This window comes from Pseudophryne corroboree, chromosome 12 (genome assembly GCF_028390025.1).
Source record: "Pseudophryne corroboree isolate aPseCor3 chromosome 12, aPseCor3.hap2, whole genome shotgun sequence".
NCBI classification, from domain to species: domain Eukaryota; kingdom Metazoa; phylum Chordata; class Amphibia; order Anura; family Myobatrachidae; genus Pseudophryne; species Pseudophryne corroboree.
In genome coordinates, this window is record NC_086455.1 from 138,965,927 (window position 1) to 138,993,348 (window position 27,422).

A 27,422-nucleotide genomic window follows, 5' to 3' on the forward strand; every position below is an offset into this window, starting at 1 on the left:
CCTGAAGTCTGCTTTACCAACGTCCCCCTCCGAAAGGGAGACGGTTTTGGAAGCCATTCACAAGCTGTACTCTCAGCAGGTGATAGTCAAGGTACCTCTTCTACAACAAGGGAAGGGGTATTATTCCACTCTTTTTGTGGTACCGAAGCCGGATGGCTCGGTAAGGCCTATTCTAAATCTGAAGTCCTTGAACCTGTACATAAAGAAGTTCAAGTTCAAGATGGAGTCACTCAGAGCAGTGATAGCGAACCTGGAAGAGGGGGACTTTATGGTATCCTTGGACATCAAGGATGCGTATCTCCACGTTCCAATTTACCCCTCACACCAGGGGTACCTCAGGTTCGTTGTACAAAACTGTCACTATCAGTTTCAGACGCTGCCGTTCGGATTGTCCACGGCACCTCGGGTCTTTACAAAGGTAATGGCCGAGATGATGATCCTTCTTCGAAGAAAAGGCATATTAATTATCCCATACTTGGACGATCTCCTAATAAGGGCAAGGTCCAGAGAACAGCTAGAGATGGGATTAGCACTGTCGCAAGAAGTGCTAAAACAGCACGGGTGGATTCTGAATATTCCAAAATCCCAGTTAATGCCGACAACTCGTCTGCTTTTCCTAGGGATGATTCTGGACACGGTTCAGAAAAAGGTTTTTCTCCCGGAGGAAAAAGCCAAGGAGTTATCCGAGCTTGTCAGGAACCTCCTAAAACCAGGAAAGGTGTCTGTACATCAATGCACAAGAGTCCTGGGAAAAATGGTGGCTTCTTACGAAGCAATTCCATTCGGCAGATTCCACGCAAGAATTTTCCAAAGGGATCTGTTGGACAAATGGTCAGGGTCGCATCTTCAGATGCACCTGCGGATAACCCTGTCTCCAAGGACAAGGGTGTCTCTTCTGTGGTGGTTGCAGAGTGCTCATCTATTGGAGGGCCGCAGATTCGGCATACAGGATTGGATCCTGGTGACCACGGACGCCAGCCTGAGAGGCTGGGGAGCAGTCACGCAAGGAAGAAACTTCCAGGGAGTATGGACGAGCCTGGAAACGTCTCTTCACATAAACATTCTGGAACTAAGAGCAATATACAATGCTCTAAGCCAGGCAGAACCTCTGCTTCAGGGAAAACCGGTGTTGATCCAGTCGGACAACATCACGGCAGTCGCCCATGTGAACAGACAGGGCGGCACAAGAAGCAGGAGTGCAATGGCAGAAGCTGCAAGGATTCTTCGCTGGGCAGAGAATCATGTGATAGCACTGTCAGCAGTGTTCATCCCGGGAGTGGACAACTGGGAAGCAGACTTCCTCAGCAGACACGATCTTCACCCGGGAGAGTGGGGACTTCATCCAGAAGTCTTCCACTTGCTGGTAACCCGTTGGGAAAGACCAATGGTGGACATGATGGCGTCTCGCCTCAACAAAAAACTGGACAGGTATTGCGCCAGGTCAAGAGATCCGCAGGCAATAGCTGTGGACGCGCTGGTAACGCCTTGGGTGTACCAGTCGGTGTATGTGTTTCCTCCTCTGCCTCTCATACCAAAAGTATTGAGAATTATACGGCAAAGAGGCGTAAGGACGATACTAGTGGTTCCGGATTGGCCAAGAAGGACTTGGTACCCGGAACTTCAAGAGATGATCACGGAAGATCCGTGGCCTCTACCTCTAAGGAGGGACTTGCTTCAGCAGGGTCCCTGTCTGTTTCAAGACTTACCGCGGCTGCGTTTGACGGCATGGCGGTTGAACGCCGGATCCTAAAGGAAAAAGGCATGCCGGAAGAAGTCATTCCTACTTTGATTAAAGCAAGGAAGGAAGTAACCGTGCAACATTATCACCGAATTTGGCGAAAATATGTTGCGTGGTGCGAAGATCGGAGTGCTCCGACGGAGGAATTTCAACTGGGTCGATCCCTACATTTCCTGCAATCAGGATTGTCTATGGGTCTCAAATTGGGATCTATTAAGGTTCAAATTTCGGCCCTGTCGATTTTCTATCAAAAAAAAAAAAAAAAATTGGCTTCAGTCCCTGAAGTCCAGACCTTTGTTAAGGGAGTGCTACATATACAGCCTCCTGTGGTGCCTCCAGTGGCACCGTGGGATCTCAATGTGGTTTTGGACTTTCTAAAATCTCATTGGTTTGAACCACTAAAGAAGGTGGATTTGAAATATCTCACATGGAAAGTGACCATGCTTCTAGCCCTGGCTTCGGCCAGGAGAGTGTCAGAACTGGCAGCTTTATCTTACAAAAGCCCATATCTGATTTTCCATTCGGACAGGGCAGAACTGCGGACTCGTCCGCATTTTCTCCCTAAGGTGGTGTCAGCATTTCATCTGAACCAGCCTATTGTAGTGCCTGCGGCTACAAGTGACTTGGAGGACTCCAAGTTACTGGACGTTGTCAGAGCATTAAAAATATATATTGCAAGGACAGCTGGAGTCAGAAAATCTGACTCGTTGTTTATATTGTATGCACCCAACAAGATGGGTGCTCCTACGTCTAAGCAGACGATTGCTCGTTGGATCTGTAGCACAATCCAACTTGCACATTCTGTGGCAGGCCTGCCACAGCCTAAATCTGTAAAGGCCCACTCCACAAGGAAGGTGGGCTCATCTTGGGCGGCTGCCCGAGGGGTCTCGGCATTACAACTTTGCCGAGCAGCTACGTGGTCAGGGGAGAACACGTTTGTAAAATTTTACAAATTTGATACTCTGGCTAAGGAGGACCTGGAGTTCTCTCATTCGGTGCTGCAGAGTCATCCGCACTCTCCCGCCCGTTTGGGAGCTTTGGTATAATCCCCATGGTCCTTTCAGGAACCCCAGCATCCACTAGGACGATAGAGAAAATAAGATTTTACTTACCGATAAATCTATTTCTCGGAGTCCGTAGTGGATGCTGGGCGCCCATCCCAAGTGCGGATTATCTGCAATAATTGTACATAGTTATTGTTAACTAATTCGGGTTATTGTTGAAGGAAGCCATCTTTCAGAGGCTCCGCTGTTATCATACTGTTAACTGGGTTTAGATCACAAGTTGTACGGTGTGATTGGTGTGGCTGGTATGAGTCTTACCCGGGATTCAAAATCCTCCCTTATTGTGTACGCTCGTCCGGGCACAGTACCTAACTGGAGTCTGGAGGAGGGTCATAGGGGGAGGAGCCAGTGCACACCACCTGATCTGGAAAAGCTTTACTTTTTGTGCCCTGTCTCCTGCGGAGCCGCTATTCCCCATGGTCCTTTCAGGAACCCCAGCATCCACTACGGACTCCGAGAAATAGATTTATCGGTAAGTAAAATCTTATTTTAATTTACATATGAACAAATAGTGGATTCTAGCCTACTGTGTATAGATAGATAGATGCGGTGTACAGGCGGCACTCAGCGGACTTGTGACAGACAAATAAGAACTGGGTCCACACCAGTAACAGAGCTTGAGCTTTTGGATATTTAATCCTTCAACAGAAACAAGTGCTTTATTTCTGATGAAGGCTTAAATCTATACTACCCACTTTAGGATTTGGTTGGAAGACTCCGGGCGCATCTAACTACTGTACATTGCTAAACCTGGGAGTGCCAGATCTATCGCATGATATACAGAGAGAGAGAGATGCTTTTCTCATTTGAGATCTTAATTGATTTATGATGAAATCACAAAGGTTGAAGAAACTAAATTCACATCTGTATGTTTTAAGAATGTAGCAGAAAAATGTTTCATACACTTATTACTCTCAGTGCACTAACGCTCAAAATATAGAAATATCTGCGTTCTAAAATCTTCAAAATGACAATCAGCTGTTCACTACGCAGTGTCCTCCAAACCACCAACCATGTTGTACTCTAATTTTTAATACAGTTTTCATACATTCTACAAACTCTAACCATCCAGTTTTCTGAATATGTTTATGCTACCTGCGGTTTTAAATGTGTGTTCAACTTTTCTGACTTTCAGCTATGCATAAAGTTTTGTTTGCGAGAATTGGGAAAAAAATGGATGGTGCAGAAAGCAACAATCTTCCGCCACAAAGATCAGTGAGCAGGGAAGAGGGTATGTATGTAATGTTACTGTACAATTATAGACCTTCTAGTTACCAGACCGGCATAATGACTGAACAACATAACGGTAATGTCGTCGGCTGTGTGCGCCCGAATGGAGCAACCCTTGAATTGCTTAGTTGGGCGCCATCTAGTGGCTACCGTCATGCAAAGCACTTCAGTTCCCTCCTCAGAGGTGAGAAGCAGCGTTAGCCTTTTATTAAATAGGATAAGCATCGTAAGCCTGTAGCTATGCCTTATTCAGAGTATTTTAGCTGTTTGCACAAAGGGATCAAAAAACAACAATTAATTGTAATTGCTTAATGCCGCTGTGTGAGTCCAAAAATCTGTAAACATCGCAGCCCCCATATGGGGCTGCTCTTAGAAGTTAAGGGACTGTAGCAGATATTTCCATATGGCACATTTGGGGAATACTTAATATTTTAGGGTATCCACCGAACCGGCTTTCTTTAGGGAATATCCTGCAAATATTATTTCATAAGTTCCCTAAATAATAGGATTTTTTTTTCTTTCCCTTATTGTTATGAACTTCCTGAAATGCAGGAGCCCCCTAGATCAGCGATGGCTAACCTTGACACTCCAGCTGTTGTTGAACTACACATCCCAGCATGCCCTGCATCAGTTTTAGCAAGGCCAAATAGCAAAACTGTAGCAGGGCATGCTGGGATGTGTAGTCCAACAACAGCTGGAGTGTAAAGGTTAGCTATCACTGCCCTAGATCTATGCTTATCTGTTCAAATTAGCAATAGACACTAAAGGGGGGTACTCACGGAGCGATATTGTAAGCAATCTGACTGCTTAGAATATAAGCCTGATCGCTCCGTGTGTAGCCCTTACAGCGATAGCGATGCGCAGCCCCGCGCATCGCTATCGCTGCTGCTAGATTGGCCTGCCGTGCAGGCCAGTCTAGCGGGTCGCTCACTTCACCCGCTGGGTGAAGTGAGCGGCCCCCCGTCTCCCCCCGCACGCTCAGCACAGATCGCGCTGTGCTGAGCGGCAAGAGAGATGTGTGCTGAGCGGTTCGCTCAGCACACATCTCTCCCCGCATCGGCCCATTTATATGGGGCATTAAGGCTTTCATTAACCTCACAAGGCTCTTCTTTTTTCCTGTTTACAACAGGAGAACAGGGGAATTCCAAGCTGATATAAAGGGCTGTATTTATTAATTATCAGATTTTAGATCTTTAATTTCTTATAGCTGCAATAAGAGATTTAAAGATCACCCAGATTTACTAAAAATCACATAGTTCTTGCGATGTGTAAAGTGATCTCTGCTGACCGCACATGTCCTGGTAACTTTTTAGTAATGCAGCAAATAGGCGTTAGTCATCGCATTCCATGGCTTGGTAAATTTACTATTTTATGAGTCCCCATATAAACTCATGGGGACGGCTTGTGCAGTTGGAAATGGAGAGAAAGCCAAGTTACATCTACAAATGTGTCCTCATACATCTAGCCTCAATACGCCACACAGCGGGAGATGTCTGGCGCAAATGAGCTGACAGGTCACTTGCAGCTCTGCTAGTGTTGAGCGCTTTTTTTTTTTTTTGCCGAAAATTTGTCTTGGTCGCACCTAGGATACATCAGCAGTCTGTACTGATTAATTTGATATGCAACACTTGTATATCTGTTTGGTCTGTATATGGAGCACAACTGAACTTGGTATAGGAAAAAAAAAAGCCCCGGCTGCTGCATCATAGCACTTTGTATACAGAGATTTCAGCTGGGTACACTCTAGACCAGTGGTTCTCATACTCAGTCCTCATGATCCCACACGGTTCACGTTTTCCATGTCACCCAGCAGCTGCACTGTGTCTCTCCAACTGTCACATTTAAAAAATCTACAGGTGACCTGGAAAACATGAACCGTGTGGGGTCCTGAGGACCGAGTTTGAGAACCTGTGCTCTAGACCATATTGTGGCCAATGTGGCCGATTCCGACACTCCGTCCACAATATCGTCTAGTGTGTATGCTTTATGTCGCTGATGAGGCGTGCTCCCGCGCGTTGTCAGTGACATCACTTGTTGGCCATGCATGCATGTCCGACAGGCGGCATCGCCAGCGAGTGCAATGCTGTTGAATGCAGAATGGCACCTGCTCACTGGTGGCCTCGGAAGGTGTGTATGCACTTGCTGATGCCACCGCTACGACATCACAGGGTACGCACATCGGCATTAGTCACACACCGATACCGTATACAAGTGTTGCATGTAAAATTAATCAGTCTCATGGGAGCTGGCGAGCCAGGTGGGGCTGTTTGGCGTGACTGCAGCTAAGATGTATGAGGACACATCTTTAGGAGATGCTTTTCTCCTCCAATAACATCTTTATTTTGGGGTAAATCCCTTGGAAAAATTTTGGTATACACTGTATGCCCCAAAGTGATAGCGCCTTGTGACGCTGCAGAAACCTTCATTATTTAGCAAAGCAGTGTTTTCAGTAATATATGTAATACTGCTAGAAAGAGTTCAGATGTCATTTTTACCAAATATCACACTACATGTGTTTTGAAATCTTCCTCCACCCTTTTCCACATAGTCACAGAGCACTTTGAGGTAGATTTCACTCACTTACCCTATTTTATTTCAGATGAGTTTGCAAACTGGTACAGCAGCGAGGAGGAGGATGAGAGTGGTGTGAGTTCAATCCTAAAAAAGCTGAGAAACCAAACAAAATTGGCCATGAGTAACTCCGTAGAACAACAGCCAGCCACTCAGACTTTTGACCCAAAGCTGACAAAAGACAGGGCGGCTGGAGTGCAGACTTTTGACCCTCGAGTAAGGACTGCCCAGGGACTAAGTCCTGGACAGCAGGTTGAAAGTGTCTCCTTGAACCCAAGAGCTGTACGTGACCCTAGAAAGATGAAACCCAGCGAGACCTCCACTGCCAGCCATGTTGCTCAGTTTGGGGCCACTGTCAAGCAGAAAGGGTTAGACGAGGACGATGAAGATGCCGAGCGGGAGCTGAGAGAGAAAGCCGCCATAATACCGTTAGAGACATTGGCAGGTGTAAATCTAAGAGACCCACGGTGTAAGCTGAGACAGTTCAGTCACATAAAAATGGATATTATACTGTCCAAACCTAACTTTGCCAAACTAATCGTCTGGGCACCCGAGGATTTACTCCCAGTCCCCCCTCCTAAGCCCGACCCGGTTTCATCCATAAATTTGCCGTTACCTCCGCTTATTGCCGACCAGAGGCTTAATAAATCCAGGGGTCTGGTCAGTGAGCTGCACCAGTCCGCCTCTGACCCACGACTAGAAAAGCTAGACCCAAGACTGGAAACAAAAGGTAAACAGGCGAGTATCGCAGTCAAAGGCACCTTTGCCGATCACACCGATTCACACGTGGTTATCAACAAACTGAGCGATCCTCGGCTGCAGAAAAGTCTCCAGTCCAGACTACACAGATCACCCAGCTCTGACAGCCAGCCTGCAGCTATGAAAGATGCAGTTTCACATAAGGTAGACCCCCGCTTGGCAGCCAGATCAGCAATGGGTTTGTCGCCAACATCGGTCAAACCTGCTCAAGATGTCCTTTCAACTTATGCTCCCAAATTGTCCCCTGCAAGTAGCAGGTTGGGGACTCCCCCATCTATTCTGAAAAATATCAGTTTATACAATCCACGCGACACTGCTGCGCCCTCTTCAGATCCGGCCTCAGTTGGAGTAGGAGAGAGTGAGGATCAGCAGAAAAAGATTGCCAATCCGAGCAAGCTGTGCCAAAATGAGTCTGGGGCAACAGACAGTGCGCAGCAGCCCACATGTCCCACTGGAGATGGGACACTGGGAAAAAATACACCAAGTCAGGAGGATAGTGAGGACAAATCGGATTGTCCAGATGTCAAACCGGAGGCATCGAATAAACCTACGTTATCACAGCCAAGCACTGCTCCTGCAGTCCACAACCTGCCGATCCAAGTCTTGTCAGGACTCATAAGGCCTCAGTACAGTGAGCAAAGACAGATCAAACCAGCAGGCCCTGCCAGCCAAACACCAGACACTAACGTTGAGGTGGACGAAGACGACAAGCCTCTGAAAGATGTTTTCAAAACCTTTGACCCCACGGCTTCTCCATTTTGTTAGCATCACCCCTGTTTTTCAGAGGAGTCCTTTTGTAAATAATGCCCACTCCCTGCTGGTTCGTAACAGGCTTCTTCCTCCTCTCCTATTTATTTGTAAATTATGGCCCACACCTCTATGGGTGATTCCAGTGTAGATGTCCACTGTGCTAGACTGCATTTTCTGTGGTATTGTGTCTTTTTCCTTTTCTTTCTTATTTCCTTAATCTCTCATGTGATAGTGGATCGTAGATTACAATAAAGCACTTTTGTTGTACATAGAACATAATGTGAAAATTATACATGTATAAGCTCATGGACTTTTATGGCACGTGTATAATCTGTATGGTATCTAGAAATACAATGTAAATGATCTATACTGACATGAAAACGCGGATTTATAGAATGGTTTAGGCCATTAAGCTGAATGCAGCTCAGATGATATGCAGTTATTCTCCGTTTCAGACTATATCACATTTTATTGCCGTCAATAAACTTAAATTGTACGTATAACCATGTTCATTTACGTATAGGTGAAATTGTGTTTTAAACAATTTTATTATATAACTGTTAATAGAGAGGATAACAGGAACAGGACCTTAGGATACTGAGGAAAGGTGATGTCTAAAGTGTTCTTTTTAATTTCCTTTTCAAATGAAGCAGTCATCATGTTACGTGTGTGTAGCTTAGGCAATTGTGTTTATGTATTTTGCATGGCAGTTTTGTATTTCCATTTTTCTTTTGTTGGTGTATTTTCAATTCCTATTGATTGTTTATACATTTTTAACTAAATATTTAAGTGATATTAATCTGTTTAAGTGCACAGGTTATGTTTTTGATGGTTTACTCTTGCTTGTAAAACTACTATTGGAAATATATGTTATACTCTTAATTGTATGTGCTTCGATTAACTTTTGCATGCAAAACGTGAATTTCATAAATTGATTTTTATTTTGCTTTTTTTATTCATGCTTTATTACAAAATGAAACCATTTTGTAATTTGTGTTGAGGGGCTCACTCGTACTGGGTACCATAGCACAAGTGGTGTCTGAAAGTTGATGGCAGCCTGTTTCTGATTGGATGGCTACACTCATCCAATCAGATGCTGCCTGCTATTGCATTTGAGGCAGCATCATTTCCTATGAGCACTCTGTCAGCGCTCCACAGGGCAAAAATGTCCAAGAAACAGCTGCATTGTGTAAGTGGAGGAATAAGGGTATAACAGGGTTGTGTAATCCCTACCCTATAGCTTGTCAATCAGCCTGTCATGGCACGCCATGTCCCTTGACAGACACTCTGCTAGCGTTGAGAGTCTCTTTTTTTTTTGCCCAGAAATACGGCTTAGTTGTAACGCGATATGACTGGGACGCACCAGGAGGCACTGCTGATTAATATGATATGCCACACTAGTATATCTGTGTGCGACTGAGTCTCTGAATCTGCATACAAAGTGTTAAGATGCGGTAGATGTGTCTTTTTTTCCATGCCGAGATCCATTGTGCTTCATATGAAGATTGAGTTGCACAGAGATATACAAGTGTCACACATCAAATTAATCAGCACAGTCTCCTGGTGCGTTCTAGTCGCATTGGGTTGTGACTAAGACACATTTTTGGCAAAAAAAATACACCTGATGATAACGGAGTTGCACAGGATCTGTCAGCTTGCTCACACCACTGTATGGCATATTGAGGCAAGATGTATGAGGAAACATCTGTACATCCTCAACAATGATAAACCCCAGTTATTATGAGCGTAAAGCATGCTCATTCTGCATGTGTGTACAGAGACCCAAAAATGTGGCAGGTTTGCAGCAAGGCATATCCACGCCCCCCCCACCCCAAAATTGATGTCGCTACCATGCCACCCTTCCCCCCTCCCGCACCATCATTTGGCGGATCCACATAACCCCTCAGTACTAGATACAGCACAATGTCTCAATGGCCCTGGATGTGTATCAGTGACATATGGTATTGGTGACATATGGAAGCTGTCATTTTGGTCCTGGTTCATAGGTGAATGCAGGGGTAGCATCTGATGCAAGTTGTCAATGTTTTCACACTGTGTGTATATCCTGATAACATACAAATACACACCGCAAAAGTACACTCGCATCCCTGCAGTTTCTGTGGGCATTTGTGGACGGTAACTGGGGTGGGGGTGACTACCCAGACACTGATGTGTCACGGTCAGCCACTGTTTCTGAAGAGCCAGCTGCAATGACACTGGCGTCTCTTGTGTTCTGATGGACATTCTGAGCTTTCATAGGGCTGGAGCATTATCCAGTGCTGCAACATAATACGCACAGCGGCGGATTAGCAACGCAGCTGCCGGGTTTCTCGGAGCTGAACAGTGGCTGCGGTGTTAGTGTACAGATACAGTAGTGGCTGTGTAAGGAAACACTGCTATAGCTGCAACTTTGTCCACCTCTAAATCTGACCCCTTGTCTTACCTGTAAATTAATTCTAAACATAAAAATTAGTGATGAGCGGGTTTGGTTTTACTCTGTTCTCAAAACAGAACCTTATTGGCTATCCAAAACACGTGACATCCGTGAGCCAATAAAATGCCGTTTTGAGAACCGAGTAAAACCGAACCCGCTCATCACTAATAAAAATACACATTTAAAATAAAGTAGTACCTATGTTTTATATACAGAAGTGTATGAACTCTCATAATTCTTGCTTTACGTCACAGTTCTGCTTACCACATGTATGTTTGAATAGGTTATATATTGACATTAGTATAGATAGATAGATAGATTCGTACTGCGCTTCACCCCTATATGTACAGCTGGTTGTTGATTGTATGGTGCTGGTATCAACCATATAGTCTGATAGTATGCTTCACAGGTTCTAATGTTTTGTAGTGCTTAAGGGCAGATGTTAATTACCAAAAAATACTATTCTGCTGTACTTGAAAATACTTAAATTACTAACTAGAACTTAGGTACATAAAGAATACAGTACCTGCACATGCAGTAAGCTAAAATACATCAAATACAGAGTGTTGCAGTTAATAGGAATGAGATTCAATGCAGATGACTTGTATGTTAATCCAAAGGTTCCTCTTGTGTTGGGGGGGGCGGGCTGTGAGCTGGGCTTAGGAGTGGACGCCGGGGCACCGGACTGACTGTAACCACCCCGAGACTGGTGACCAGTGACGCGCCTTTGGTCAGACGCTCCCTGGTAACCGTGTGACTCAACTCCCAGAGGAATGCCCCAGAGGCTGAAACGCGTTGAAGTGCGCACACAGACAATCACAGACAGCCCCATACCATTCTGCACACCAACTGAACCCAGAAGTGACCAGGGAGACGGAGCGGAGTAGTGAGGTAATACCAGTCTCTGAAAGAGGCGAGGATACCCGGTGGCAGGGTTTGTTAGAGCCAAAACCGGAACATCTCCCCAGGCTGTGTCTCATCCACTGCTGGTACCGGCTCCAGGGAGCATCTTAGAAAAGGCACAACACTTATTACCGGTTTTGGGGTGGTTACAGTCAGTCCGTAGCCACTGCGTCCAATCCTAAGACCTCCCACTGGCAATATCAAAGTGCACAAACACTGTATACTACTGCGGAAGAGCGGGACACCGCCTTCCCATAACATTACACTGCTCCTACCCAAGTGTACATAGCACTAACAATTGGGGTTCCCACTGTGCCCATTTTTGGATTAACATATAAGTAATCTGCACTGTAGCTTATTCCTACAAACTGCATCACTCTGTATTTGATGTATTTTATCTTACTGCATGTATAGGTATTGTATTCTTTATGCACCCAATTTCTAGCTAGTTATTAAAGTATTTTCAAGCACAGCACAATAGGTTTTTTTTTTGGTAATTGACATCTGCCCTTAAGCACAACATACAAAACATTCTCACCCGTCTGAGGGCGGAGCGCATGAGCCTAGTGCTGATGCACTGTGTCTCTCCTCCCGGGTAGCGCCCCTGGGTATGCGCGAGAGCTCACAGGCAACCTGCAGCCAGGGACAGAGCTGTCTCTGCTGTGGTGATGTGGTAACGACAACTGCAGTTATAGAAATTGATAGCTGCCACTGACCATTGGAACGTTGGGTGGCACATCGGTGTGTTTTCTTAAAGACAACAGAGTTGTGCCATACATCTCCTTCATACATGGGAGAAGCAGTAACGGCACACATAACATGCACTGATACCACTTCTCTCCGGTTGGGTATGAGTGACCGGCTGTCACAATACCTCCTTCAGGATCACGACAGATTGCCGGCATGGGGTTGAGCGCAACAGAGCCTCTTACGGGCTCGCTGCATTCGCCACAGGTGGAAATAGTCCCTGTTGGTTAGCATGCCGACCGGCGGGATTGTTAGGTGCCGGTATCCCAGCGCTAGTATTGTGACCGGCGGTCTCATAAACGTAACTCCTTCTCCCCCATAGTGCTGTTTCATACATCTACCCCACAGTGATGCATGTGCAAACATTCAGGAGAAGCTATGAATCTGGGTCGGGCAAGATGCGACTTGCCGGGAAATTGAACATGGTGTGATTTCTGCCCCTGTAGCCAAACCCTAAGGGGCCCTACACACTAGCCGATCCGCCGCCGAGCTGCCCGACGGCGGATACGGCCGACGAGCGACCCGGCGGCGGTGGGGCAGTGACGGGGGGAGTGAAGTTTCTTCACTCCCCCCGTCACCCGGCTGCATTGAAGTGCAGGCAAATATGGACGAGATCGTCCATATTGGCCTACATGCACAGCCGACGGTAGACCAGCGATGAACGAGCGCGGGGACGCGCATCGTTCATCGCTGGAGCCTCCACACTGAAAGATATGAACGAGTTCTCGTTCATATCTTTAAAAAAATCGTCCAGTGTGTAGGGCCTATAACCTTCCGGCCGCAGCCTAACCCTAATGTTGACATTCCTCCCATTGTCATTCTGAGACTGACACACCGTATGTTCATATCATGAATGTTGACCTGGTTATTAGTCTTTTGACTACATCCCTGTCCAAAGACCTACACATCCCTCCCCCCTTGCGGTGGGGTATTATTATGTGTGTGTATCATCAATATTTACAAAAAAAAAACCACTGGCAACTGATGTGATGGTGTGTTGCGGGTGGAATAAGCGGAGACAGTGGAAGGTGAAGACATGACGGACGACATAGTCATTACAGAACTCTTTGGACATCTGCTGTCATCCTTGACTGTCCTTTAACTGCATCATTTGACCCTCTGGTTCTGGAGAGTACCTCAGAGTGGCTGTGTATTGGCTATGTGCGTTTCGTATTATGGACCCTGTTCAGGTTGGATAGCTAAACTTGCTAAAAAGCAGTTGCTGCAATCAAATATTTGCCGGCCAGAAATAGAGAATAAAGAACGCCCACTGCAAAAATTGTGAATGCACTGCAATGCGCGATGTGATCGCATAACCCTACACAAATACCAGAACATCAGAGATTTTTTCCATCTACGCCAGGCAAGGTCATCCACATTTCGGCATACGCAAGAGGCTGGTACTGGTCATCCCTGACGTCTGAGACCCACCCGAAAAAATGCCTTGCCACGCCTGCCTTTTTAAAAACTTGTCCATAAAACGCCATGTTTCCTCCCCTAATCTCTGGTTGCCGTGTTTCCTCCCCTAAACTCTGTGATTGCATTGAAGGTGTGTATGCGCAATGCGAAAACTGCTCATTCGCAGTCGTCCAATAATCGACCGAATTGTGTTTCTCAAATTTTGTGACCTAACCTGAATAGGATCCTATGTTCTCTGCTAGACACAGACCCAGGATGCCTGTTTCCCATGGATGCAGAAGTTTGTGGTGGCTGCTGCTGCCGCTATCCGGGTAACTTCAATGACATTTGAACATGCTTGGTCCAGCATCAGAACTAAGATGCTGTTCTCTAGGAAATCTTCCTAACATGGGTGTGCAGCGCCATCTTGTGGCTATTTTTAATTTCTCTAACGTCCTAGTGGATGCTGGGGACTCCGTCAGGACCATGGGGAATAGCGGCTCCGCAGGAGACAGGGCACAAAAGCAAGCTTTTAGGATCACATGGTGTGTACTGGCTCCTCCCCCTATGACCCTCCTCCAAGCCCCAGTTAGGTTTTTGTGCCCGTCCGAGCAGGGTGCAATCTAGGTGGCTCTCTTAAAGAGTTGCTTAGAAAAAGTTTTTAGGTTCTTTATTTTCAGTGAGTCCTGCTGGCAACAGGCTCACTGCATCGAGGGACTTAGGGGAGAGAAGTGAACTCACCTGCGTGCAGGATGGATTGGCTTCTTAGGCTACTGGACACCATTAGCTCCAGAGGGAGTCGGAACACAGGTCTCGCCCTGGGGTTCGTCCCGGAGCCGCGCCGCCGACCCCCCTTGCAGATGCTGAAGATTGAAGAGGTCCGGAACCAGGCGGCAGAAGACTTTCAGTCTTCATCAGGTAGCGCACAGCACTGCAGCTGTGCGCCATTGTTGTCAGCACACTTCACACAGCGGTCACGGAGGGTGCAGGGCGCGGGGGGGGGGGCGCCCTGGGCAGCAATGTATAATACCTGTATGGCGAAAAATACATCACATATAGCCCTTGAGGCTATATGGATGTATTTAACCCCTGCCAGATATCACAAACTCCGGAGAAGAAGCCCGCCGAAAAGGGGGCGGGGCCTATTCTCCTCAGCACACAGCGCCATTTTCCCTCACAGAAATGCTGGTGGGAAGGCTCCCATGCTCTCCCCTGCACTGCACTACAGAAACAGGGTTAAAACAGAGAGGGGGGGCACTGATTTGGCGATATGAATATATATTAAATGCTATAAGGGAGGAACACTTATATAAAGGTTGTCCCTATATAATTATAGCGTTTTGGTGTGTGCTGGCAAACTCTCCCTCTGTCTCCCCAAAGGGCTAGTGGGTCCTGTCCTCTATCAGAGCATTCCCTATGTGTGTGCTGTATGTCGGTACGTGTGTGTCGACATGTATGAGGAAAATGTTGGTGAGGAGGCGGAGCAAATTGCCTGTAATGGTGATGTCACTCTCTAGGGAGTCGACACCGGAATGGATGGCTTATTTATGGAATTACGTGATAATGTCAACACGCTGCAAGCCGGTTGACGACATGAGACGGCCGGCGAACAAATTAGTACCTGCCCAGGCGTCTCAAACACTGTCAGGGGCTGTAAAACGCCCATTTACCTCAGTCGGTCGACACAGACCCAGACACGGACACTGATTTCAGTGTCGACGGTGAAGAAACAAACGTATTTTCCTTTAGGGCCACACGTTAAGGGCAATGAAGGAGGTGTTACATATTTCTGATACTACAAGTACCACAAAAAAGGGTATTATGTGGGATGTGAAAAAACTACCTGTAGTTTTTCCTGAATCAGATAAATTAAATGAAGTGTGTGATGATGCGTGGGTTTCCCCCGATAAAAAATTATTGGCGGTATACCCTTTCCCGCCAGAAGTTAGGGCGCATTGGGAAACACCCCTTAGGGTGGATAAGGCGCTCTCATGCTTATCAGAACAAGTGGCGGTACCATCTACAGATAGGGCCGTACTTAAGGAGCCAGCTGATAGGAGGCTGGAAAATATCCTAAAAAGTATACACACACATGCTGGTGTTATACTGCGACCAGCGATCGCCTCAGCCTGGATGTGCAGAGCTGAGGTGGCTTGGTCGGATTCCCTGACTAAAATTATTGATACCCTTGACAGGGACAGTATTTTATTGACTATAGAGCATTTAAAGGATGCATTTCTATATATGCGAGATGCGCAGAGGGATATTTGCACTCTGGCATCAAGAGTAAATGCGATGTCCATATCTGCAAGAAGATGTTTATGGACACGACAGTGGTCAGGTGATGCAGATTCCAAACGGCACAAAGATGTATTGCCGTATAAAGGGGAGGAGTTATTTGGGGTCGGTCCATGGGACCTGGTGGTCACGGCAACTGCTGGAAAATCCACCCTTTTTTACCCTAAGTCACATCTCTGCAGAAAAAGACACCGTCTTTTCAGCCTCAGTCCTTTCGTCCCTATAAGAGTCATATCTGCCCAGGGATAGAGGAAAGGGAAGAAGACTGCAGCAAGCAGCCCATTCCCAGGAACAGAAGCCCTCCAACGCTTCTACCAAGTTCTCAGCATGACGCTGGGACCGTACAGGACCCCTGGATCCTACAAGTAGTATCCAAGGGGTACAGATTGGAATGTCGAGACGTTTCCCCCTCGCAGGTTCCTGTAGTCTGCTGTACCAATGTCTCCCTCCGACAGGGAGGCAGTATTGAAAACAATTCACAAGCTGTATTCCCAGCAGGTGATAATCAAAGTACCCCTCCTACAACAAGGAAAGGGGTATTATTCCACACTATATGGTGGTACTGAAGCCAGAAGGCTAGGTGAGACCTATTCTAAATCTGAAATATTTGAACACTTACAAAAGTTCAAATCCAGATGGAGTCACTCAGAGCAGTGATAGCGAACCGGGAAGAAGGGGACTATATGGTGTCCCGGGACATCAGGGATGCTTACCTCCATGTCCCAAAAATTTGCCTTTCTCACCGAGGGTACCTCAGGTTCGTGGTACAGAACTGTCACTATCAGTTTCAGACGATGCCGTTGGATTGTCCAAGGCACCCCGGGTCCTTACCAAGGTAGTGACCGAAATGAGGATTCGTCTTCAAAGAAAATGGACGACTTCCTGATAAGAACAAGGTCCAGAGAACAGTTGGAGGTCGGAGTAGCACTATCTCAAGTAGTTCTACGACAACACGGGTGGATTCTAAATATTCCAAAACCGCAGTTGTTCCGACGACACGTCTGCTGGTCCTAGGGATGATTCTGGACACAGTCCAGAAAAAGGTGTTTCTCCCAGAGGAGAAAGCCAGGGAGTTATCCGAGCTAATCGGGATCCTCCTAAAACCAGGAAAAGTGTCAGTGCATCATTGCACAAGAGTCCTGGTAAAAATGGTGGCTTATTACGAAGCGATTCCATTCGGCAGATTTCACGCAAGAACTCTTCAGTGGGATCTGCTGGACAAATGGTCCGGATCGCATCTTCAGATGCATCAGCGGATAACCCTATATCCAAGGACAAGGGTGTCTCTCCTGTGGTGATTACAGAGTGCTCATCTTCTAGAGGGCTGCAGATTCGGCATTCAGGATTGGGTGCTGGTGACCACGGAGGCCAGCCTGAGAGGCTGGAGAGCAGTCACACAGGGAAAAAAATTTCCTGGGAGTGTGATCAAGTCTGGAGAATTCTCTCCACATAAATATACTGGAGCTAAGAGCAAATTTATAATGCTCTAAACTTAGCAAGACCTCTGCTTCAAGGTCAGCCGGTATTGATCCAGTGGGATAACATCACGGCAGTCGCCCACGTAAACAGAAAGGGCGGCACAAGAAGCAGGAGGGCAGTGGCAAAACTGCAAGGATTTTTCGCTAGGCGGAAAATCATGTGATAGCACTGTCAGCAGTGTTCATTCCGGGAGTGGACGACTGGGAAGCAGACTTCCTCAGCAGGCACGACCTCCACCCGGGAGAGTGGGAACTTCATCGGGAAGTTTTCCGCATGATTGTGAACCGTTGGGAAAGACCAAAGGTGGACATGATGGCATCCCGCCCGAACAAAAAACGGGACAGGTATTGCGCCAGGTCACGAGACCTTCAGGCGATAGCTGTGGATGTCCTGGTAACACCGCGGGTGTAACAGTCGGTGTATGTGTTCCCTCCTCTGCTTCTCATAACCAAGGTATTGAGAATTATAAGACGTAGAGGAGTAAGAACTATACTCGTGGCTCCGGATTGGCCAAGAGGGACTTGGTACCCGGAATTTCAAGAGATGCTCACAGAGGACTAATGGCCTCGGGAGCTAAGAAGGGACTTGCTTCAGCAAGTACCATGTCTGTTCCAAGACTTACCGCGGCTGCGTTTGACGGCATGGCGGTTGAACGCCGGATCCTAAGGGAAAAGGCATTCCGGAAGAGGTCATACCTACCCTGGTCAAAGCCAGGAAGGAGGTGACCGCACAACGTTATCACCACATGTGGTGAAAATATGTTGCGTGGGTGAGGCCAGGAAGGCCCCACGAAGAAATTTCAACTAGGTCGATTTCTGCACTTCCTGCAAACAGGAGTGTCTATGAGCCTCAAATTGGGGTCCATTAAGGTTCAAGTTTCGGCCCTGTAGATTTTCTTCCAGAAAGAATTGGCTTCAGTTCCTGAAGTCCAGACATTTGTCAAGGGAGTATTGCATATACAGCCCCTTTTGTGCCTCCAGTGGCACCGTGGGATCTCAACGTAGTGTTGGGATTCCTCAAATCATATTGGTTTGAACCGCTCAAATCTGTGGATTTGAAATATCTCACATGGAAAGTGACCATGCTGTTGGCCCTGGCCTCGGCCAGGCGAGTGTTAGAATTGGCGGCTTTGTCTTACAAAAGCCCATATTTGATTTTCCATTCGGACAGGGCAGAACTGCGGACTCGTCCCCAGTTTCTTCCTAAGGTGGTGTCAGCGTTTCACCTGAAACAACCTATTGTGGTGCCTGCGGCTACTAGGGACTTGGAGGACTCCAAGTTGCTAGACGTTGTCAGGGCCCTGAAAATATATATATATATATATATATATATATATAATTCCAGGACGGCTGGAGTCAGAAAGTCTGACTTGCTGTTTATATTGTATGCACCCAAAAAGCTGGGTGCTCCTGCTTCTAAGCAGACTATTGCTCGTTGGATTTGTAGTACAATTCAGCTTGCACATTCTGTGGCAGGCCTGCCACAGCCAAAATCTGTAAATGCCCATTCCACAAGGAAGGTGGGCTCATCTTGGGCGGCTGCCCGAGGGGTCTCGGCTTTACAACTTTGCCGAGCAGCTACGTGGTCAGGGGGGAACACGTTTGTAAAATTCTACAAATTTGATACCCTGGCTGAGGAGGACCTGGAGTTCTCTCATTCGGTGCTGCAGAGTCATCCGCACTCTCCCGCCCGTTTGGGAGCTTTGGTATAATCCCCATGGTCCTGACGGAGTCCCCAGCATCCACTAGGACGTTAGAGAAAATAAGATTTTACTTACCGATAAATCTATTTCTCATAGTCCGTAGTGGATGCTGGGCGCCCATCCCAAGTGCGGATTGTCTGCATTACTTGTACATAGTTATTGTTACAAAAATCGGGTTATTATTGTTGTGAGCCATCTTTTTTTAGAGGCTACTTCTTTGTTATCATACTGTTAACTGGGTTCAGATCACAAGTTGTACGGTGTGATTGGTGTGGCTGGTATGAGTCTTACCCGGGATTCAAGATCCTTCCTTATTGTGTACGCTCGTCCGGGCACAGTACCTAACTGAGGCTTGGAGGAGAGTCATAGGGGGAGGAGCCAGTACACACCATGTGATCCTAAAAGCTTGCTTTTGTGCCCTGTCTCCTGCGGAGCCGCTATTCCCCATGGTCCTGACGGAGTCCCCAGCATCCACTACGGACTATGAGAAATAGATTTATCGGTAAGTAAAATCTTTTCTCTATCGTCCTAAGTGGATGCTGGGGTTCCTGAAAGGACCATGGGGAATAGCGGCTCCGCAGGAGACAGGGCACAAAAAAGTAAAGCTTTACTAGGTCAGGTGGTGTGCACTGGCTCCTCCCCCTATGACCCTCCTCCAGACTCCAGTTAGATTTTGTGCCCGAACGAGAAGGGTGCAATCTAGGTGGCTCTCCTAAAGAGCTGCTTAGAGAAAGTTTAGTTTAGGTTTTTTTCTTTACAGTGAGTCCTGCTGGCAACAGGATCACTGCAACGTGGGACTTAGGGGGAAAGTAGTAAACTCACCTGCATGCAGAGTGGATTTGCTGCTTGGCTACTGGACACCATTAGCTCCAGAGGGATCGAACACAGGCCCAGCCGTGGAGTCCGGTCCCGGAGCCGCGCCGCCGACCCCCTTGCAGATGCTGAAGCGTGAAGAGGTCCGGAAACCGGCGGCTGAAGACTCCTCAGTCTTCATAAGGTAGCGCACAGCACTGCAGCTGTGCGCCATTTTCCTCTCAGCACACTTCACTGGGCAGTCACTGAGGGTGCAGAGCGCTGGGGGGGGGCGCTCTGAGAGGCAAATATAAACCTTATACAAGGCTAAAAATACCTCACATATAGCCCATAGGGGCTATATGGAGATATTTAACCCCTGCCTGACTGGAAAAATAGCGGGAGAAGAACCCGCCGAAAAAGGGGCGGGGCCTATCTCCTCAGCACACGGCGCCATTTTCTGTCACAGCTCCGCTGGTCAGAACGGCTCCCAGGTCTCTCCCCTGCACTGCACTACAGAAACAGGGTAAAACAGAGAGGGGGGGCACATTAATGGCTATATATATATATATTAAAGCAGCTATAAGGGAGCACTTAATATAAGGATATCCCTTGTATATATAGCGCTTTGTGGTGTGTGCTGGCAGACTCTCCCTCTGTCTCCCCAAAAGGGCTAGTGGGTCCTGTCTTCATTAGAGCATTCCCTGTGAGTTTGCGGTGTGTGTCGGTACGTGGTGTCGACATGTATGAGGACGATATTGGTGTGGAGGCGGAGCAATTGCCAAATATGCAGATGTCACCCCCCAGGGGGTCGACACCAGAATGGATGCCTTTATTTGTGGAATTACGTGATGGTTTATCTTCCCTTAAACAGTCAGTTGAGGACATGAGGCGGCCGGACAATCAATTAATGCCTGTCCAGGCGCCTCAAACACCGTCAGGGGCTGTAAAACGCCCTTTGCCTCAGTCGGTCGACACAGACCCAGACACGGGCACTGATTCCAGTGACGACGGTAGAAATTCAAACGTATTTTCCAGTAGGGCCACACGTTATATGATTTTGGCAATGAAGGAGACGTTACATTTAGCTGATACTACAGATACCGTAAAACAGGGTATTATGTATGGTGTGAAAAAACTACAAACAGTTTTTCCTGAATCAGAAGAATTAAATGACGTGTGTGATGAAGCGTGGGTTGCTCCTGATAAAAAGTTGATAATTTCAAAAAAGTTATTGGCATTATACCCTTTCCCGCCAGAGGTTAGGGCGCGCTGGGAAACACCCCCTAAGGTGGACAAGGCGCTCACACGCTTATCCAAACAAGTGGCGTTACCCTCTCCTGAGACGGCCGCACTTAAGGATCCATCAGATAGAAAGATGGAAGTTATTCAAAAGAATATATACACACATGCAGGTGTTATACTACGACCAGCTATAGCAACTGCCTGGATGTGCAGTGCTGGAGTAGTTTGGTCAGAATCCCTGATTGAAAATATTGATACCCTAGATAGGGACAATGTTTTACTGTCGTTAGAACAAATAAAGGATGCATTTATCTATATGCGTGATGCACAGAGGGATATTTGCACACTGGCATCTCGGGTGAGTGCTATGTCCATTTCAGCCAGAAGAGCCTTATGGACACGACAGTGGACAGGCGATGCGGATTCAAAACGTCACATGGAGGTTTTGCCGTATAAAGGGGAGGAGTTATTTGGAGTTGGTCTATCAGACTTGGTGGCCACGGCTACTGCCGGGAAATCCACTTTTTTACCTCAAGTCACTCCCCAACAGAGAAAGGCACCGACCTTTCAACCGCAGCCTTTTCGCTCCTACAAAAATAAGAGAGCAAAGGGCTTGTCGTACCTGCCACGAGGCAGAGGAAGAGGGAAGAGACACCAACAGGCAGCTCCTTCCCAGGAACAGAAGCCCTCCCCGGCTCCTGCAAAAACCTCAGCATGACGCTGGGGCCTCTCAAGCGGACTCGGGGACAGTGGGGGGCCGTCTCAAAAATTACAGCGCGCAGTGGGCTCACTCGCAGGTAGACCCCTGGATCCTGCAGATAATATCTCAGGGGTACAGGTTGGAATTAGAGACGGATCCTCCTCATCGTTTCCTGAAGTCTGCCTTACCAACCGTCTCTTCCGAAAGGGAGAGGGTGTTGGAAGCCATTCACAAGCTGTACGCTCAGCAGGTGATAGTCAAAGTACCCCTATTACAACAAGGAAAGGGGTATTATTCCACTCTATTTGTGGTACCGAAGCCGGATGGCTCGGTAAGGCCTATTCTAAATCTGAAGTCCTTGAACCTCTACATAAAAAAGTTCAAGTTCAAGATGGAGTCACTCAGAGCAGTGATAGCGAACCTGGAAGAAGGGGACTTTATGGTATCCTTGGACATCAAGGATGCGTATCTACACGTTCCGATTTACCCCGCACACCAGGGGTACCTCAGGTTCATTGTTCAAAACTGTCACTATCAGTTTCAGACGCTGCCGTTCGGATTGTCCACGGCGCCTCGGGTCTTTACCAAGGTAATGGCCGAGATGATGATTCTTCTTCGAAGAAAAGGCGTATTAGTTATCCCATACTTGGACGATCTCCTAATAAGGGCAAGGTCCAGAGAACAGCTGGAGACAGCTTTAGCACTATCTCAAGAGGTGCTAAGACAACACGGGTGGATTCTGAATATTCCAAAATCCCATTTAATCCCGACAACTCGTCTGCTGTTCCTAGGAATGATTCTGGACACGGTTCAGAAAAAGGTTTTCCTTCCAGAGGAAAAAGCCAAGGAGTTATCCGATCTGGTCAGGAACCTCCTAAAACCAGGAAAAGTGTCAGTACATCAATGCACAAGAGTCCTGGGAAAAATGGTGGCTTCTTACGAAGCAATTCCATTCGGCAGATTCCATGCAAGAATATTCCAAAGGGATCTGTTGGACAAATGGTCAGGGTCGCATCTGCAGATGCACCTGCGAATAACCCTGTCACCAAAGACAAGGGTGTCACTTCTGTGGTGGTTGCAGAAGGCTCACCTATTAGAAGGCCGCAGATTCGGCATTCAGGATTGGATCCTGGTGACCACGGACGCCAGCCTGAGAGGCTGGGGAGCAGTCACACAAGGAAGAAACTTCCAGGGAGTATGGACGAGTCTGGAAAAGTCTCTTCACATAAACATTCTGGAACTAAGAGCAATCTACAATGCTCTAAGCCAGGCGGAACTTCTCCTGCAAGGAAAGCCGGTGTTGATTCAGTCGGACAACATCACGGCGGTCGCCCATGTAAACAGGCAGGGCGGCACAAGAAGCAGGAGTGCAATGGCAGAAGCTGCCAAGATTCTTCGCTGGGCGGAGAATCACGTGATAGCACTGTCAGCAGTGTTCATCCCGGGCGTGGACAACTGGGAAGCAGACTTCCTCAGCAGACACGATCTTCATCCGGGAGAGTGGGGTCTACATCCAGAAGTCTTCAACATGTTAATAGACCGTTGGGAAAGACCAATTGTAGACATGATGGCGTCTCGCCTCAACAAGAAACTGGACAAATATTGCGCCAGGTCAAGAGATCCACAGGCAATAGCTGTGGACGCACTGGTAACTCCTTGGGTGTACCAGTCAGTGTATGTGTTTCCTCCTCTGCCGCTCATACCAAAGGTATTGAAGATCATACGGCAAAGAAGAGTAAGAACAATACTAGTGGTTCCGGATTGGCCGAGAAGGACTTGGTATCCGGAACTTCAAGAGATGCTCACGGACGAACCGTGGCCTCTACCTCTGAGAAGGGACCTGCTACAGCAGGGTCCCTGTCTTTTTCAAGACTTACCGCGGCTGCGTTTGACGGCATGGCGGTTGAACGCCAGATCCTAAAAGGGAAAGGCATTCCAGAAGAAGTCATTCCTACCTTGATTAAGGCACGGAAGGAAGTCACCGTGAAACATTATCACCGCATTTGGCGAAAATATGTAGCGTGGTGCGAGGATCGGAGGGTTCCGACGGAGGAATTCCAACTGGGTCGTTTCCTACATTTCCTGCAATCAGGATTATCTATGGGTCTCAAATTGGGATCCATTAAGGTTCAAATTTCGGCCCTGTCAATATTCTTCCAAAAAGAATTGGCCTCTGTCCCTGAGGTCCAGACTTTTGTCAAGGGAGTACTGCATATACAGCCTCCTGTGGTGCCTCCGGTGGCACCGTGGGATCTAAATGTAGTTTTAGATTTCCTCAAATCCCATTGGTTTGAACCATTGAAAAAGGTGGATTTGAAATATCTCACATTGAAAGTGACTATGTTACTAGCCCTGGCCTCTGCCAGGAGAGTATCTGAATTGGCGGCTTTATCTTATAAAAGTCCTTATCTAATCTTCCATTCGGATAGGGCAGAACTGCGGACTCGTCCGCATTTTCTCCCTAAAGTGGTATCAGCATTTCATCTGAACCAACCTATTGTGGTGCCTGCGGCCACTAGCGACTTGGAGGACTCCAAGTTGTTGGACGTTGTCAGAGCCTTAAAAATATACATTGCAAGGACGGCTGGAGTCAGAAAATCTGACTCGCTGTTTATATTGTATGCACCCAACAAGTTGGGCGCACCTGCTTCTAAGCAGTCGATTGCTCGTTGGATTTGTAACACAATTCAACTTGCACATTCTGTGGCAGGCCTGCCACAGCCTAAAACTGTAAAAGCCCACTCCACAAGGAAGGTGGGCTCATCTTGGGCGGCTGCCCGAGGGGTCTCGGCATTACAACTCTGCCGAGCAGCTACGTGGTCGGGGGAGAACACGTTTGTAAAATTTTACAAATTTGATACCCTGGCAAAGGAGGACCTGGAGTTCTCTCATTCGGTGCTGCAGAGTCATCCGCACTCTCCCGCCCGTTTGGGAGCTTTGGTATAATCCCCATGGTCCTTTCAGGAACCCCAGCATCCACTTAGGACGATAGAGAAAATAAGAATTTACTTACCGATAATTCTATTTCTCGGAGTCCGTAGTGGATGCTGGGCGCCCATCCCAAGTGCGGATTATCTGCAATACTTGTACATAGTTATTGTTAACTAATTCGGGTTATTGTTAAGGAGCCATCTTTAAGAGGCCCTTTCTGTTGTCATACTGTTAACTGGGTTTAGATCACAAGTTGTACGGTGTGATTGGTGTGGCTGGTATGAGTCTTACCCGGGATTCAAAATGCCTCCCTTATTGTGTATGCTCGTCCGGGCACAGTACCTAACTGGAGTCTGGAGGAGGGTCATAGGGGGAGGAGCCAGTGCACACCACCTGACCTAGTAAAGCTTTACTTTTTTGTGCCCTGTCTCCTGCGGAGCCGCTATTCCCCATGGTCCTTTCAGGAACCCCAGCATCCACTACGGACTCCGAGAAATAGAATTATCGGTAAGTAAATTCTTATTATTTGTTTCTCAATGATCCTTAATTGAAGCATCTTTTTAAACTCTTCGACACCAGGGATTTAAAATAAATAAATAAATTCTGACGTCATAAGACGTCCATATAGGACATATCCACCGTAGGTTTTCAGTCAATACAGAACTATATTTGTGGAGCTGCATAACTGACGGACTACATTTGTAGACCTATTTCTTTTCACATGTGCGATTCCATTTACTATACTTTAAGTAAAGAAATGTCAAAACTGATGTAATGCTGTTACTGTATCTACTGGTAAGTGTAATTTTGCCTTCCCATTGTTAAACATTTCAGTAATGTTGTTTTGGGATTTTCTGAACTAGACTATATGCAGATCGGAATTAATTACCTGGCACACAGCAATAATATTTGTCCGTCTTTCCGGTGGACGGGGCATAAAGTATGACCACATTTTAGACTGGTCTATGTAACAAATATAGTAGTATACAGAATATATATACTACCTGGTTTGGCAACAGAGAATGTTCTGTTCTTCCATGGGCTGTGCTGCTCCCATTTTTCATGTCTGTCATCAGCCACCGATAGCAACTTCAACTTGAGGTGTCTGCTACCCTTAAGAGTAATTTGCCTGCTGTGGCTCCTGGATGGGTTTCTGCTTAATCTCCCGTTATGCCTTGACAAAGAGACCTTCTTACTTGAAATGCGTTGTTCAGGATGGACACATCCAGGAGCAGCAGATCCAGATCTCGGTCTTCGTGAAACCTTTGTTGATTCTTGAGTCCCCTTGATTTACAACTGCACACTTTGCATTGAACGTTGGAGAAGTTATCAACCAGAAATTCTCAAGAGCCAAAAGTCATGGTATTGCACAATGTAAAGGTACTGGTAAGTGATGCCAGCTAACAGTGATATCTTGGAAATGCACAGACCTGCATCTGTTGTAATCTGACATTTTGTGAGTCAGAACACTGGCTAGGCTGCTCATGACAAAACCACATGAATTATCGGAGGTCAAACTGGGCATAATAATGGATGCACGACTGTTGGGACATTTCATTTCACAGTTGCAGAGACATTCAACATTCCTCAATCTACAGTATCGTGTATAGGAATACCTCATGGAAGGCATTACCACCCACTGTGAACAGCGCAATGGCCAACCTTGGGTGCCTAATGAATGTGACCAGCAGCGTCAGGCCAGCATTGTCCATGGTAAAAGACAACCAACACGGTTCAAATCACATCCACATTCAATGCAGGAGGTACCAGATGAATAATCCGCTGGTACGACTGAACACGTCATTGACCAGTTACTGTTAAATTGCATTGCTTGATGACCAATTTGCAGCCCTTCATGGATCCCCACAATAATGGAACATTCCAGCAAGATAATGCACCATGTCATTGCTTCCACGTTGATCAAAATTGGTTCGAGGAGCATTCTGGGAGTTCCAACTAATAGTGTGGCCACCACGTTCGCTCGAAATGAACTCAATTGAGCATTTATGGGATGAAGTCGTACCCAGAACCCTGCACCTACAAATATTAGGGAGCTGCGGGAAGCTATCCAGATGGCATGGGTCAACATCTCTTTAGAGGTCTTCCACTTGTGGAATCGATGCCATGTTACTTTGCTGCACTTTGCCGGGCTAGAGAGGGTCCTGCAAGATACTAGGCACCTATCCCATTACTTTTGGCTCTTAAGTGTGTTTTGGGTTTTATGATTTTTCTCCATTATTAACTATCTTTTATTCAACTTTTTCTCTAACGTGCTAGAGGATGCTGGGGACTCCGTAAGGACCATGGGGAATAGACGGACTCCGCAGGAGATAGGGCACTTTAAGAAAGCTTTGGATTCTGGGTGTGCACTGGCTCCTCCCTCTATGTCCCTCCTCCAGACCTCAGTTTTACACTGTGCCCAGAGGATGAAGGGCGCGCTGCAGGGAGCTCTCTTAAGTTCTTTGCTACAGATAGCATTTTTGTTTGGATTTTTACTTTTTCACAGGGAGCACTGCTGGCAACAGGCTCCCTGCATCGAGGGACTGAGGAGAGAGGGGCAGACCTACTTAACTGATAGGATCTGCTTCCTCGGCTACTGGACACCATTAGCTTCAGAGGGGGTGAACACAGGTTCGTCTTGGGCGTCCACCCCCGGAGCCACGCCGCCGTTCTCCTCACAG

General features: G+C 47.1%; 1 protein-coding gene across 3 annotated transcripts in view; it reads left to right on the forward strand.

The window, feature by feature from the left end:
* The window catches only part of ZC3H6 (zinc finger CCCH-type containing 6), a 92,940-nt gene extending 83,882 nt beyond the window's left edge, over positions 1 to 9,058 (forward strand). For all 3 annotated transcript variants that reach the window (XM_063948086.1, XM_063948087.1, XM_063948088.1), the window contains 2 exons: positions 3,938 to 4,033; positions 6,632 to 9,058. In XM_063948086.1, the coding sequence (XP_063804156.1) occupies positions 3,938 to 4,033; positions 6,632 to 8,127 (1,592 nt within the window). In that variant the 3' untranslated portion in view covers positions 8,128 to 9,058. The remainder of the gene's footprint in view (positions 1 to 3,937; positions 4,034 to 6,631) is intronic.
* The last annotated feature ends 18,364 nt before the right edge of the window (positions 9,059 to 27,422 follow it).